Genomic DNA, 13962 nt, shown 5'->3' on the forward strand with positions numbered 1-13962 from the left:
CCTCAGTCATACATTCAACAACTTCCAATAATGAAAACGTCTAACATCTATGAAGAAAATACCTAACATCTACAAATGCTAAAAACTCACTGATGTGTAACTTCACATCTGTCATGTCTCAAAACAAGGTACACACCTGAAAACTCTCTCATTTTAAGGCCATTTGTTCAAATACAGAGACACTTCTCTCTGTAGTTTCTAAAAAGCCTTTCTATGAAAACAATTCAGGTTTTAAAAGTCAGACATGAAATTCACTCTCAATCCTTCTACGTTTCCAAGGAATGCAGACTATTGTGACTCTGCAGCTTTAGAAAAGTGCATCAACTACACCACAGTTTTTCTGTTAAACTTCAATAGGTCATTATGTATATGCAATTAAAATAGATCCCCACCTCCTTAGTTTCTCCCTTTCTTCTCTTTCCCTCTCCTCTCTACGTTTCAGACGTTCCTGGTTTCGTTTCTCCTGTTTATCAGCCACAATCCTCTAAAAGCAAAGGAATATATTCATTAAGTTACATTTCAAAATTTGTCAGATGAAAATCCTATAAGAATAATCTAGGCAGTTAATATTCAGTTCTTTCCCTCATGTATATTCCCTTTCCCTTGTGTATATTATTCCCTCTCTCTTCCTCAGTATATGCACATATATATATTTGTATTTATTTTTTTTTCTCCAAGAAACAGAAGTTATTGCAGAAGAGCTGCAGCAAATAGATGGGTGTTACACGAAGACCTGAAATATGTTGAGTTATATTAAGTTTTCCATGAAGGGGAATTCAGAGCAGCAAGCCATGCCTTTAATGTGAGAGCTTCCATGCCAATCCTATCATATTTTGGCCACTGGGGAAAGGTAGAAAGGAAACAGAACTGGGAGAGTTAATTGTTTTATTAACTCCTTCAGCTATGCTGTGACATACAGAAATCCTTAGTCTTAAAGGACTTGGTTGGGCTGATACCTAGTTTTGAGGCTACTTGTTTCTGTGTTGTGAACATGAGGCACATAATTAAAGAGGATGCTTCAGCTGACAGCCCCCAGGTTGAACTCACTACTACTGGGGACAAGGCACGCTCAGTAGAGGGCCCTCAGATGTGGAACTCACAACTGGAGATCTGGCCAAACCCAAGTCTCGCCACCTTCTGGACATGATGCAAGAAATTCAACTCTTTGTAAAGACCTTCTTCTGAGATGTGGAATTGCCCCAGCAGCATCTTGATTAGATCTCTGAGGAGAGCTCTGAGGAAGGAGGGGATAGTTATTGTTTTCTTTTTTTGTTAGCGAAGTACTTCAAAAGATTATTTTATTGATGCTTTGGGAATGTGAATTAATTATCCATGCATTTTTTTCCTGAATGGTGTCAATAATCAGTTATTTTAATCCTTTACGTCAAATTATATCTACACTTCCTTGTACAGTATCAGTAATTTAACTACAAGCAAGGTTTCTTGTTCAAGTGATTCTCTGCATAATTTCATGGACGGATGAGAGGAAGCACACGTGACCTATTCTAGGCATCTAAGGTTTAAGTTACAGTAGCTATATTTAGGAGCCTAAATTGCCAATACAGTCAATGAAAGGAGTTGGGCTTTCCAAAGGGGAAGTCACAGTGTCCATGTAAGACAGCTGGAATATTATGAAATATAAACCAAGCCAATTTACTCAAACTCAGTAGCAGCATTTTCTGCTTTTAGGGCTTTAACTCATTTAACTGTTGTCCTTAGTGATTTCTACAGTCAAATGTTTAATTGAGCCTTGAGCTCCATAATTTGCATATTAAGAACATAAATGTCAGTGTCCCAATCTATCCTCTTGAATACCAAAAGTCTAGAACATAATTCCAGTAAACCTTTCTTACAGGACATGATTTCTGATCAAGATAATGTTGTTTATGACAATATTCCAACTGGACTTCAAATCTTCAAGCTACAGAGATCATGCAACCTCTCCATAACAATTACTTTAATAGCTAGTCTGACTTCAAGATATACATCTTTTCGTATTCCGACTTTGGATAGCTAAGGCCTTGAGTTGTTGGAACTTATTTATTTCATCTATCGTCAGTTAAGCTTAAAAGCCTTAAAAAATTATATATAAAAAAAAAAAAGTTCTTTAGTTGATGGTATTTATAGAATGAAAGTCACCTTCTAATCTTTGTCTGGATAAAATAAACTAATTGAATTTTAGTCTTTCACCATGTAGCATGCTGTTTGAGCTCCAGGCATTTCTGTAGATCTTTTTTGAAAACTTTGCCATGTGTTATCATCCTCTTTACATGTTGGTACCAAAAATGAGGATTTCAACACCAGCACTATTAACATTTTATCCTAATTATATAAATAGAATAGCACTCACACCTACTACACTTTACTGTATTTCCAAGAGTCTCATTATTGCTTTTAGCCAATCAGCTGGCTAAAAGTGAAGTTCATTTGGCTGTCTCCTATGACTGCTAAATGTGTTTCAACATCACTGCCGTTCAAAATACAGCTCTCCATTTTACAAGTGGAATTGCACTCTTTGTTCCCAAGACGCATTACTCTGAACATGTGTTTTAATATAGTTCAGTGCAAGAGATAATACTATAAAATTATCCAGATAATTTATAATAAATTAGAAGGTTTAGTGTTTTGTACACTAAGGAAATCCCAAATTTTTAAGAAATATGAAAAAAATGAACACGCCCAGAAATATTCCATTAAGGTTTCCTGGCAAATAATTACGTAGGAGCACACACATATACACACACAAACATATAAGAGTTATTTACCCTGAGTTCCTCAAGCTTCTCTCGTATTTCAATAAATCCTAAATGTAGTTTTCCTCCAAAGTGGTCAGCAAGTCGTCGATCATTGTCATGAAGACCAAGATAAGCTGAGCACACTTCACAAACCCGTAGCTTCTGCTGCTGAAAGCTGGAGGCAGGCATAGAATTCCTGTATACTTCCTAGAAAAAAAAAAACAAACCAAAACAAAACAATTTGCTGACTGTTACTTCTCAATGCACAGAAATACAAAGATAACACTTCACCAAAAATATACTACAAATTGATAACCAAGTTCAATATACACCAGCACACCCTTTGGTTAATTCACGCTACTCATAAATCAACTGACTCATTAAGATACAAGGCAGGTTCCTTATTTTGAAGATTGGACATATTTAAAAGCAGGCCATCAGCAACTGTTTTTGCAAATTTAACAAAGTGGGTGATTATTAACTTTATTTAAGATCATACTACTTAGAAGAATGAACAGCTTTTTCATATGCAATGATGAATACACGTAAACACAATTACTATGTTAACATATGGAAATATTACACCAGTTTTAATTCTGAGCCCAGGATAAAGCAGTAGTAGTTTCCTGAGAAATCTACCTGCATTTTAAACACTAATCAAGTTATCTGAGCAAAATTTATCTACAGACACTCAGAAGACAGACAAAGAAGACTGCCAGCAACTCCTCTGGTACCATTAAAACAACTGCACATGTTTGTTTCTATAAATTTAAGTATCTTGGTAAAATACAATACGGAAAAACTCTTCGTGAGTTCTGCCACCTGAACATTACAACAAGGACTGTTTTGACTTGCCTGATACACAAGCCATTGACTAATTATCTTTTAATGATGACAATGGTTTGCTTCATTGAAGTTTTCCAGTAGGAGCCACATCAGCACACCACGAGGCACAACAGGGTTGCCGCACCAAGAGCCATGAGACTGAATTGAGATAAGTCAGTCCAACAAACACAGACACAACTGTATTGTCCACAGGTACAGCTGACTAACACAGCTAGACAATGATAAATGTATCATCTGTGGAAGTGAGTATAATTTTAATAGTATAGGAGTGTATATAAAGGTAGAAACTTTAACTGTACAGCATGCCACAAATTAAATTCTTTAGTTCTATATGAAGCAGTAAAGTAAGTTAAAGAAGTGACAAGAGATAAGACATCTTGCATTACACAGATGGCAACTAACTTAATACTGGACCCTGCCCTCTCCATCCCCCAAGCCTTACACAATTAACTTACTTCTGCTTCTCTCTTCTTTACCCGAGCCTTCTCCACTTCATCCATTACTTTTTGAGATTCTTCCACATTCCCATCAGCTCCAAGCTGCTCTACTTTGGCCAGCAGTTTCCCAATTTCTTCATTCAATTCATGAACTCTTTCAGCCTTGAAAGACAACAAAAGGCTTAACACAAGAAATGCTTTTAATAATGGAAAACAATCTGAACTACTACTACTGAGTTACTATATACAAAAACTGTTGGATAGAATTAAAAGAATTAAACAGTCAGAGAAAATCTCTCCAGGTAAAAGTGAAATAGAAGTTGTGTCATGTAAAAACACATAGAGAAAGGCGGATTTTCCAAGTCTATGTACCAACTCCAGAGCAAGATTTTGTTTAGAAACTTAAGTAATTCACACTGTTGACTATACCACATACTCTTGCAAAATAATTTGTACAATCATTCTTCCTAGCATGTGCATGTATGTGCAGAAAAACAAGAAAAGTTTTTTTCAGTTAGAAGATCTAGATAAAAGCCCATCATAGTTTATTTACTTTATGGATGAAGTTTGGGTCAAAAAGTGCAAGAATTACTAACATTTGTATGGCACGGTATCATAGAGAGTCAGGTTTCCTGAGCTCAAAAATAAAAGAGAGGTCTCTTCTGTGTGTTGTTCTCTCTGTATCTTAAAGGCAGTTTTGGGAAGGATACAGAAAATGTCTTATTTTTTTTCCCCTCCTCAGTATGAATTCTCAGACTGGACAGCTTGCCAAAGCCTTAAGTTGGCTCCTTAGGAAGCCTTCAGAGAGACTTCAGTAACTAGTTTTACATGCTTACTTTAGCTGCAACTTCAGCACTGATCTCTTCTTGGGTTTCTGCTAGTCTTTTCTTAGCCACTTCTGTTCTCCTGTCACAGTCTGCAATAAATGACTGCAGGTGGTCCATTGCCTAAAACATCAATAAGAACACTGATCAATACTGTCAAGAACATGAATATTTCATTAGCCTTAATATTTTCCAGGTTTATTAAGACTTTGCAAGTTCTTATTAACGAAACCTTTGTAAAAGAACAATCTAGCAGTTTATGGTGACTAATCACATATATCAATACACAACATTTTAAAAATCATAGTCTACACATTGTTATAAGTATTTGCAGAAATCTGGAAGTGAATCTGTCTTAAGCCTTCTCTAAGAAGTAAGTACTTCTAACATGCATTAAAATTCTTTAAAGGATATTCAGGTTCACCTTACCCAGCCAATATATGCAATACTGTAACTTTTTTCACTAGGGTTTTAAGCTATTACACATATTAACACTCACTCTCTAAACAACAACAAAAAACCCTAAACCTTTTTCTCCTATTGAAGACTAGCTTCCTAGTTGGGATTTCAAAACTGTATTACTTGAATTGTGGTGTACTGAGTCATAGCATATGATTTGTTATCCCCAATACAAAATTACTTTCCTCAATAAGCATAGAATTTAAGACTCTCCTCAAAACATATGCAGCCTTAACATTTTCTTGCCAGACAGCATCAAGGTTTATGACAATTTGTTCTGTGGAATGCTGTTAACAATTCTAGTTAGTGATGACTACCAATACAAATTAAGTAGTCACATATAACCATGGAGAGGCATGTATCTTTTATGTAACTGTGTCAAGGGTTTTTCCACCTCTTGCTATACTTTCCAGAAGTTTTCCTTCTGCATGTATGAAAACTTTTGTTGCTCAGCTTATCCACCCAGGTACACACATTATGCTTTCTCTCCATCATTAAGACAAAATACATACATCAAGCTCAAAGAAGAAATCTTGATCTTTGGATGCTATTTCATAATCTGCCCTTAATGCCAGGTCATGCACCTTCAGACATTCTCCAAGGTCCATTCTCTGAAAAGAGACAGAGGGAAAGTGTTACAAGAAATGAAGTTAGCATGACCTTCTTTAACTGTCAAATATTATGAAGCAAATCATCTCTCCTGTGGGAATTAAAAGAATACTAGATCTTTAATAAACATGCATGAATTGGGAAATAATAAAAGCAGACAGAATGAACAGCTTATCTTATGATGTCTGTTTGCATTACAAAGCATTTTTAATGTCCTGCAAAAATATTGTTTTACTGCAAGTTCAAGAAAGTGACTGAAGCAGGACATCCTGTATTGAACTAAAACAGCTTAGGTGAACTAAGTTCTGTGCAAATAACTGACAATTAAACAGTCAAATGCTCGATCTGAACTGTCCTCACACTCTGTGATACATGTTCCAATTATATTCATCACTACAGCACCACTGTTAAGTGCGGCTTAAAAACTCTTCTTGAAGCATTTCAAGATAGACAAAAATCAAATCCCAGCAAAGTATTATGCAGATGAGTGAAGATAAGCTGAGTGTTGGAATACGTTCAAGAATCAGGGAAGAAAAAGTATACATATTTTACTTGTAATCTAAAACCGTTCTAGTAAGGGCAGGCAGGAAGCATGAACCTAAAAAGTAAGTAGGCTGCACCACTAATCTTCCATACAACACCACTGAGAAGAGTGCCCAGAATCTTATTCAGTAACAAATACTGGTTTTAAATATGCATACCACACAACATAAGGAATTCCAATTCAATCTGTTCCCTGAAAGTCTGTTTGGTGATCCAGACAGAGCAATGTACACGTGACAAAAAACCAACCAAACAAAACCTCACAACCCACAAACAACAACAAACCAACCCCCAAACAAAACAAATAAACCAGACAAAGTAAACAACCCCCCCCCCCCAAAAAAAAATTTGCAATAGAAACAAAATTGAACAAAACCAAGGTACCCTCTCTGCAAAAGCAGAGGCTGATGTTTAATATTTAAAAGTGATTATTATTTGCATCACTTAAAACCAGCACAGTTTCAGTTAAGTCTGCTCTTGGTATTGCTCATTTAATATTAAGAAAAATTAATACTTTCTTAACATTGAAAGCACATAATGGAAGTTGAACTCTGAGGGGAAAAAGCTGATACTGTTGTAGTTTAATAACAGTTTTAGAACCAAAACTAAAATAATTAATAAGTGATTAATAATAAATAATTAATCACTTGTGAATTTTGTAAATAAAAGATGAGCGTTAACTCAGAAACTGCTGCAAGCCATTAGGCTGAGATCCAAATGAGGGCTTTTTTTTTTTTTTAAAAATAAACAAATACTTGCATTTACATAGCAATTCAAGCCTCACAAGTATAGTAAAAAACCTAAACATTGGTTGCTTTCAACTTCTCAAATCATCAGTTAGATGTTCCAACAAATCCATTAAAGTATTTTTTATGGAAGTTGGTTTATTTCAAATGTTAGAAAAAACATTGTTAAAATACAGAACTTTGAACTTAAAAGTTTTTGGTAGACTACAATTATTTAAATACCCTTCAGCCACTATAAATCTGCTTTCTGGAAAATATATGATCGCAATAGAGAACGTATGGCTGCAATGCTAAAGAAAAATATTAGCTTTTCCTTTTGCAACTATACAGGACCTCAGCAATTTTGTTAACTGGTGCAAGTCCATGAAGACCTTGAAGCTCAGCAATGTATTGCACATCTATTTCCAAGCCATTAGATGCTGATATTATTTAAACTACAGCATTATTTCAGGAAAGTACTTCAGTACTAGGAAAAGAATATGAAAGACCATTTAAAAATTGTCTGAAGATTGGACATTTAAAAATCATCCTAAAATTGTGAAAAGCTTGTCTTTATGCTGATTCATCACTTGTACTGATAAGGTATTTAAGGTTAAACTGTAAAACTCAAGGTCAAACTTGTTTTAAGTGAAGTACTCCAGTTCTAAATGCATAGATAGGGCTAGTGACACATTTTAATAGATCTGAACACAATGACAAAAAGCCTGAGCACACGCACCATAACATCAGAAAAACACTATTTTAATATGCAATCTACATACATTTTGAATAAATGCATGACATAAACTTCCATCACATTAAAAAAAAAAGAATTCACATAACATGCTGTTCACTCTGCATGTGTTTTATACTTCTTTTCCCTCTAATCAGGTTGGATTTGCCCTCCTCAAGACAATACTTTTTCTCTTTTATTCTTACTGGAAATTGTAAATCCATAGCCTGAAACAACGGTAATTACTCTGAGCCAGCAATACTACTGAAAACTTTTCTGTCCTCCCTTTATCACTGCTCTGTGCCACCCCATGCTGGCATATCTGCCTGCGCAGCTGAACACTGTCTGCGTACTAACTGTGTGAAACCTATCTTAGCAAACAAAAAACAAGCAATTTTTCAGCAGTGTACCTTTGTCCAACTTGTCAGGCAGCCACACAGATGTGCTGGCAATATGTAGGGGGCAACATAATAGTGGACTTAAGTTGCTAAGATCTCCTACAGTATTGAGATGCCACTTCAGAAACTCTTGAAATAACTTCAGTAATATTAGCAGCAATTTTGAGGGATAAGGGGGGGTGTTACAGAGGATTTATTTTTTCCTAGATGTCTCAATCAGGAAATCTTGGCTCCCCTTCTGCTCTTTGATCCAACAGAGTGCAGCCTTATAAATACGCATGCGGCATAACAGACAGGGAGCAAGAACAAGAAGGTGCAAGAGAAAAGGATTATTTTTCATTAGCTTTGCTGCTAAAGAAATTATGCTGTTGTTGAAACTGTTCCTTAATACAGCCTGTACTAATCTTGCCTAATCCTCTGAAAGCACCTTTGCAGAAATACCGCTACTACTAAATGTCTGTCTTAAAAGTTCTATTAGCAAAATCCAGTGTAGAGATATATATAACAAAAAAATTAAAGGTCAAACCAGTTTGCATATTATATACTTTATCACGCTAAAAAGCACTTCTGCTAGTATTAGTTATGCAACATCAGGCCAAGAGAATTCATACTGGGGACAATTCATTAGTGTCAAAAGTCTGTGCTGCATCAGGATTACCGAGGACCTTAAGCACAGACCAGCTTGTATTATAATTTGGCTCGTATGTCTAGCTGCGAAGTATATGGACAGAAAGACGTAAAGGGACAGAAGATACAGTAAGACACATTATTTCCATTTTCCACAAGTCTACCTTGCAATTTGATGGCAAGACATGCCCTTCCCAGAAGGCAAAGAGCAAGCATTGGTAGTCAGCCATTTAAAGATCAATCACATTTCAAACAGGTGATGGCTATGGGGGAGACCTATTCAGACACTGAGCTACTAATGAAGGCTTAAAAAGAATGCACATAAACTGTTTTTCACTATCAATATGCTGACTTTCAGACAGACTTACACTACTTAGAGTGATTTACAGAGGAGTCCTCACGAGTAAAGCAAAGCAAAGTGAGAACATCCAAGTCCCCAGGCTAGATATAACTGAAGTTTGTTGAGTATGTGAAGCCATGCTTCGGGGCTTTTTGCAGTTACTGCATTTTACTGAAGATTAAAACCAGAAAAAACCCCTACATATTTGGAGAATCTTTCTTACAAGCGAAAGCTATTGCTGAAGATTAGTCTACAAAATAGTCTAGGCAACCACATGCAAAGCAGGATACCAGGAGTCCTTTTGCTACTGCTGAGCTCTGCTTAAGAAACTAGTGCCTTCTATTAACCACTTGCTAACCGTTTTCTGTAATACTTTTTTATTTCTCAGTGTTAGATAGGCAATTGATGCTGCTTGATTTCCAGGAGCTGAGGTTGAAACAACTGGTCCTCTATCCCTAACAACTCATATTGAAATGATTTAGTAATCATTTTTGTCATCCCATCCACCAAAATGGATAGAATGCCTTTGGTATTAATACAGAAATATGGATTACATGCATTTAGTTTAACGAAGATGCAAAGTTCTGCTTCAATCAAATCAGGTACCAAAAAAAGAGAATCGCATGAGTTAAGAATACAAATAGACAGGGAAGAGCTGGCTGAGGACTTGAGCAATAGAGAATATGAAGCGTTGATATGCATAATAAATGGGCACTCAGAGTAGCTGACACTAATAACTGAATCAGGGACAAAACTGATGTGATGCTGCTTCTGGAACATGAAATTAAGATGTCTTTATTTTCAGATCTTGAACTACCTAGAACAAAACTTCCATTCTGGCACTTTTAAAACTACTACAAATTCCTTTGACATCAGAGATACTCTATATGGAGTACAAAAAGAGCACATAAAAGCCAAAGCTACTTAAAACACAGTGGGCTGATGTTGAGCCAAGTGTGACATAGTAGCAAACACTACCAACAAAACAGCATGCATCATTAATAGGTTTTGAAAAAAGACTAAACACTGGGCAGTGCTTAGGTAGAGAACTCTAACTATAAAGATATCCATACCAAAGCAGTTCACATTCAGCAAGAAAAGAATTTTTTTGTTTGTTTGGCAGGAAGATCTGATATTACTGAAAAATTTATATTGGAGGAACCAGATCTCTCCCTTTATCAAGCTGTCAGGGCAACTACTGGGGTCTGTATGGGAACTCACTTGCTACTGATAAAAAGAAGCTGCACGTAGACTCTTTGCTGAGATCTTTATTATGGAACACACATTTTCACCTGCATTAACAATTTTGTTTCTGACAGACTTCTAGACTTGTGATAAAGCTCATCCCTTCTTGTAGGCAACACACGTTCAGAAGGGGAGCCTTAAGCAGCCCTGAGAAGGACTTGGGGGTGTTGGTTGACAAGCTCAACATGACCCAACAATGTGCACTCAAAGCCCAGAAAGCCAACTGTATCCTGGTCTGCATCAAGAAAAGCATGACCAGCAGGTCAAGGGAGGTGATTCTCCCTCTCCATTCTTGTAAGACCCCACCTGGAGTATTGTGTCCAGCTCTGGGGCTCCCAGTGTAAAAAGGACATGGGTGTGCTGGAGTGTGGAGAAGGCCATGAAGACGATCAGGGGGCTGAAGCACCTCCATTATGAGGACAGGCAGAGAGAGTTGGGGTTGTTCAGCCTGGGAAGAAAAGGCTTCAAGTAGACCTTATAGTGGCCTTCCAATACTTAAGTGGGGCCTACAGGAAAGATGGGGATATACTTTGTACAAAGGCATGTAGTGATAGGACAAGGGGTATCTGCTTCAAACTGAAAGAGGACAGATTTAGATCAGATACAAGGAAGAAGTTCTTCACTGTGATGGTGGTGAGGCACTGGAACAGGTTGCCCAGAGAGGTGTTGAATACCCCTCCCTGGAAGGGTTCAAGGCCAGGTTGGACGGGGCTTTGATCAACTTGGTCTAGTGGAAGGTGTCCCTGCCCATGGCAGGGGGGTTGGAACTAGATGATCTTTAAGGCCCCTTCCAACCCAAATCATTCTATGCTATAATAAGGTGTTATTTAAGTCCTTTGACTCCATTAATGGGGTTAACATTTGTAGGACTTCACTAGCAGGAAAGAAATGCTGAGCTAAGAAGAGACAGAAATTCAGTTATTGAAGTCCTTAGCAACCACTGAAAGACAAAGCTAGAAGCAGTCTTTCTTATTTTTAAATGAGATATTTTGGTGTTTTCATAGCATTTGGTCTTATAGCTGACTATACATTTTATTATATTTACATTGAAGTTAGATAACCATACAAAGAGTAAGAAAAAAAAAAAACAACCTTCACCTAGATAAATTAAACCCTTTAAAATGGAATATGGTGCAATCAGTTCTCTTTCCTGGCCACCGGTCAAAGAAATTAAGAATACATTTCAAGAGACTGACATGATCACTTGCCAGGGCAACAGAGCACTTGACAATTAATCACCGCTGGGCTGAATGCTACAAATTGAGGTATCTTATGGAAGCCTAATTTAATTTGATTTGCGAAACTGAAGCAGTTCACATATCAAATCAGTCCTGAACCGAAAAGCTGATACCCTCCAGCAAAATGACTGGCTTTTGTAACACCACAGCAAATAATCACACTGGCAAACCTACGTTTTAAGTATAGACATAGTTCCAGTGAGCCAATGGGACTACTGGCAAAGACAAAACCCTCCAGATTAAATAAAGCACCCTTCCACAGCAAAAGGAGATCTAGACAGCACAGTCACTGAGCCTAAATGGATTCAGACCACCTTGAGAAGGATACCCAGTGGCAAGTGAACTGAATCTTTCTCTAGGCTCCACTGCCTAGATCCCTTCTGACTCCACTGAAAGCTTCTACACCTAGTTCCTCAGCTGAAATCTAAATTTAGATGTCTTAATCTGGAGCCAATTTCCACCCCTAATAAGCTTAAAGCTAGTCACGTATTAAAGCATATTGCTAAATCAAGGTCTCAATCAATACGGTTTTAGTCAGCAAGTCCTGAAGGGCTGAGTGCAATAAATTCATAAGCACCTAAAGATACACTTAACTGCAGGACTGAGCTGACATAGCATACTGTGAGGTCTGCATAAATAAAATACAAGAAGCAGTGTTCCTCAACAAATACACATAAATACAAATAGTAAGTTAATCCATTGAGCAGAAGGGAGTTTCTCAACCATGGTTTGCAAGACCACATAAAATATCTGTGGTTTTTTTTTTTTTTTTTTTCAACAGGGAAGCACAATCAAGCTTTTAAGGAAGCCAGATCGCTACATAAACATTGAATTGCTTGGGCTCTTCAAAGATAGCCAGCAGGTTACTATAAATATTCTGGACATTACTACTTTTAACCTTATTAAAGGTATTTGCTTTAGATTTTTCACCTTGTAATTTTCATTAGTGCTCAGATATTCATTCAGAAACATACAAAGACAGAGAAAACACATTCTTAGACATCTTGTAAAACCTGCCAAAAGACAGCACAGATCTTACATCCAGAGAACATTGCTTAATAGGTTTGCACCATTACAGGGGAGTCAGATGACTCCTACATATGCAGCTTCAGTCCTAATCTCATAACATAGTTAAATATAAACATTTTTGTAGTGATGATGACAAATAACTCAAGAACCATGGTTTGGAAAAAAACAACCCCCAGCCTGACCATCAGTGACTATTAAGGATAAAAAACCTAAAGTAACTGTTAGCCCTTTAGGGAAAACAAATAAATAAATAAATAAATAACAATTGCTAAGTGGTAAATTATTCAGTGTCCCAGTAGCCAGGGTTTATAAAGTCTTATGAATCTCTCATCATAAAATTCTCACCTTGAAATGAATAAGCAAACTGTTAAACCACTGACTTATGCGTGTGAACCAGTGTTCAAGTGATCATTATGAAAAAGCAGAGCACCAAAAATGAGAAAAGGTCAGTTAAAAATAAGAGCTTTTGTGAGAAGCAGTAAAAAGCAGGTTCTGAACAGACACTGTTCTACAACCTTGAATAACATCACTTCTCTAATCTTACCAATTATCATCTTATGTGCCACACACAAACTTCAAAATACATTTAAAGTAACAAGATAATCACAGAGCACAATAGATTTGGAATTAGAATTTAATAAACTGAAAGAGCATGCCACAACTTTATCTCTGTTTACATACTTGCTGTTGAGACTCACTACTCTACCTACGCCTTTCATGTAGTCCATTATTCCCATTGCCCTTAGAAGTAGACCACAATAAATCTAAACCCATACTCTCTCCCTCTCTCCTCAAAAAGTGACACAAAATCATCACCTGCAGACACAGACACCTCTGACTGCTTGACTTAGAATCTTCAAGACTACAAAACCAGAAACCTAGTAGCAGAAAAACAGCTCCCTAAATAAAAGGAAACTAAATAAAACAGGAATGTAATCAAAATCTCCTGACTGAAGTAAGCATAAATTGAAGCTCGTTAACAGACAGCTAGACAAGTCTATCCAGAAAAGTGGAAGAGGGTAACTGGTACAGAATGAACTGTTCTGTTGGCAACAGTAGCCAGAAGAAAGAATTAAATTTCAAAATACAGATAATTCTTACAGCTTTACACTCCTAAGTAAAATATTCAGGGCTCTTTTAAAGAGAATTTTATTGTTCCTTTAAATACATACTA

The 13962-nt window shown here is 36.7% G+C and overlaps 1 protein-coding gene across 3 annotated transcripts in view; it reads right to left on the reverse strand.

The window, feature by feature from the left end:
* LOC104357738 (putative RNA-binding protein Luc7-like 2) overlaps positions 1–13962 on the reverse strand; it is a 36131-nt gene that overhangs the window by 8453 nt on the left and 13716 nt on the right. For all 3 annotated transcript variants that reach the window (XM_042792372.1, XM_042792374.1, XM_042792373.1), the window contains 5 exons: positions 5814–5912; positions 4855–4965; positions 4037–4180; positions 2766–2942; positions 393–484 (listed from right to left, as the gene is read on the reverse strand). In XM_042792372.1, coding sequence (XP_042648306.1) covers positions 393–484; positions 2766–2942; positions 4037–4180; positions 4855–4965; positions 5814–5912 — 623 coding nt within the window. The remainder of the gene's footprint in view (positions 1–392; positions 485–2765; positions 2943–4036; positions 4181–4854; positions 4966–5813; positions 5913–13962) is intronic.

This window comes from Tyto alba, unplaced genomic scaffold (genome assembly GCF_018691265.1).
Source record: "Tyto alba isolate M040663 unplaced genomic scaffold, T.alba_DEE_v4.0 Super-Scaffold_2, whole genome shotgun sequence".
NCBI lineage: Eukaryota > Metazoa > Chordata > Aves > Strigiformes > Tytonidae > Tyto > Tyto alba.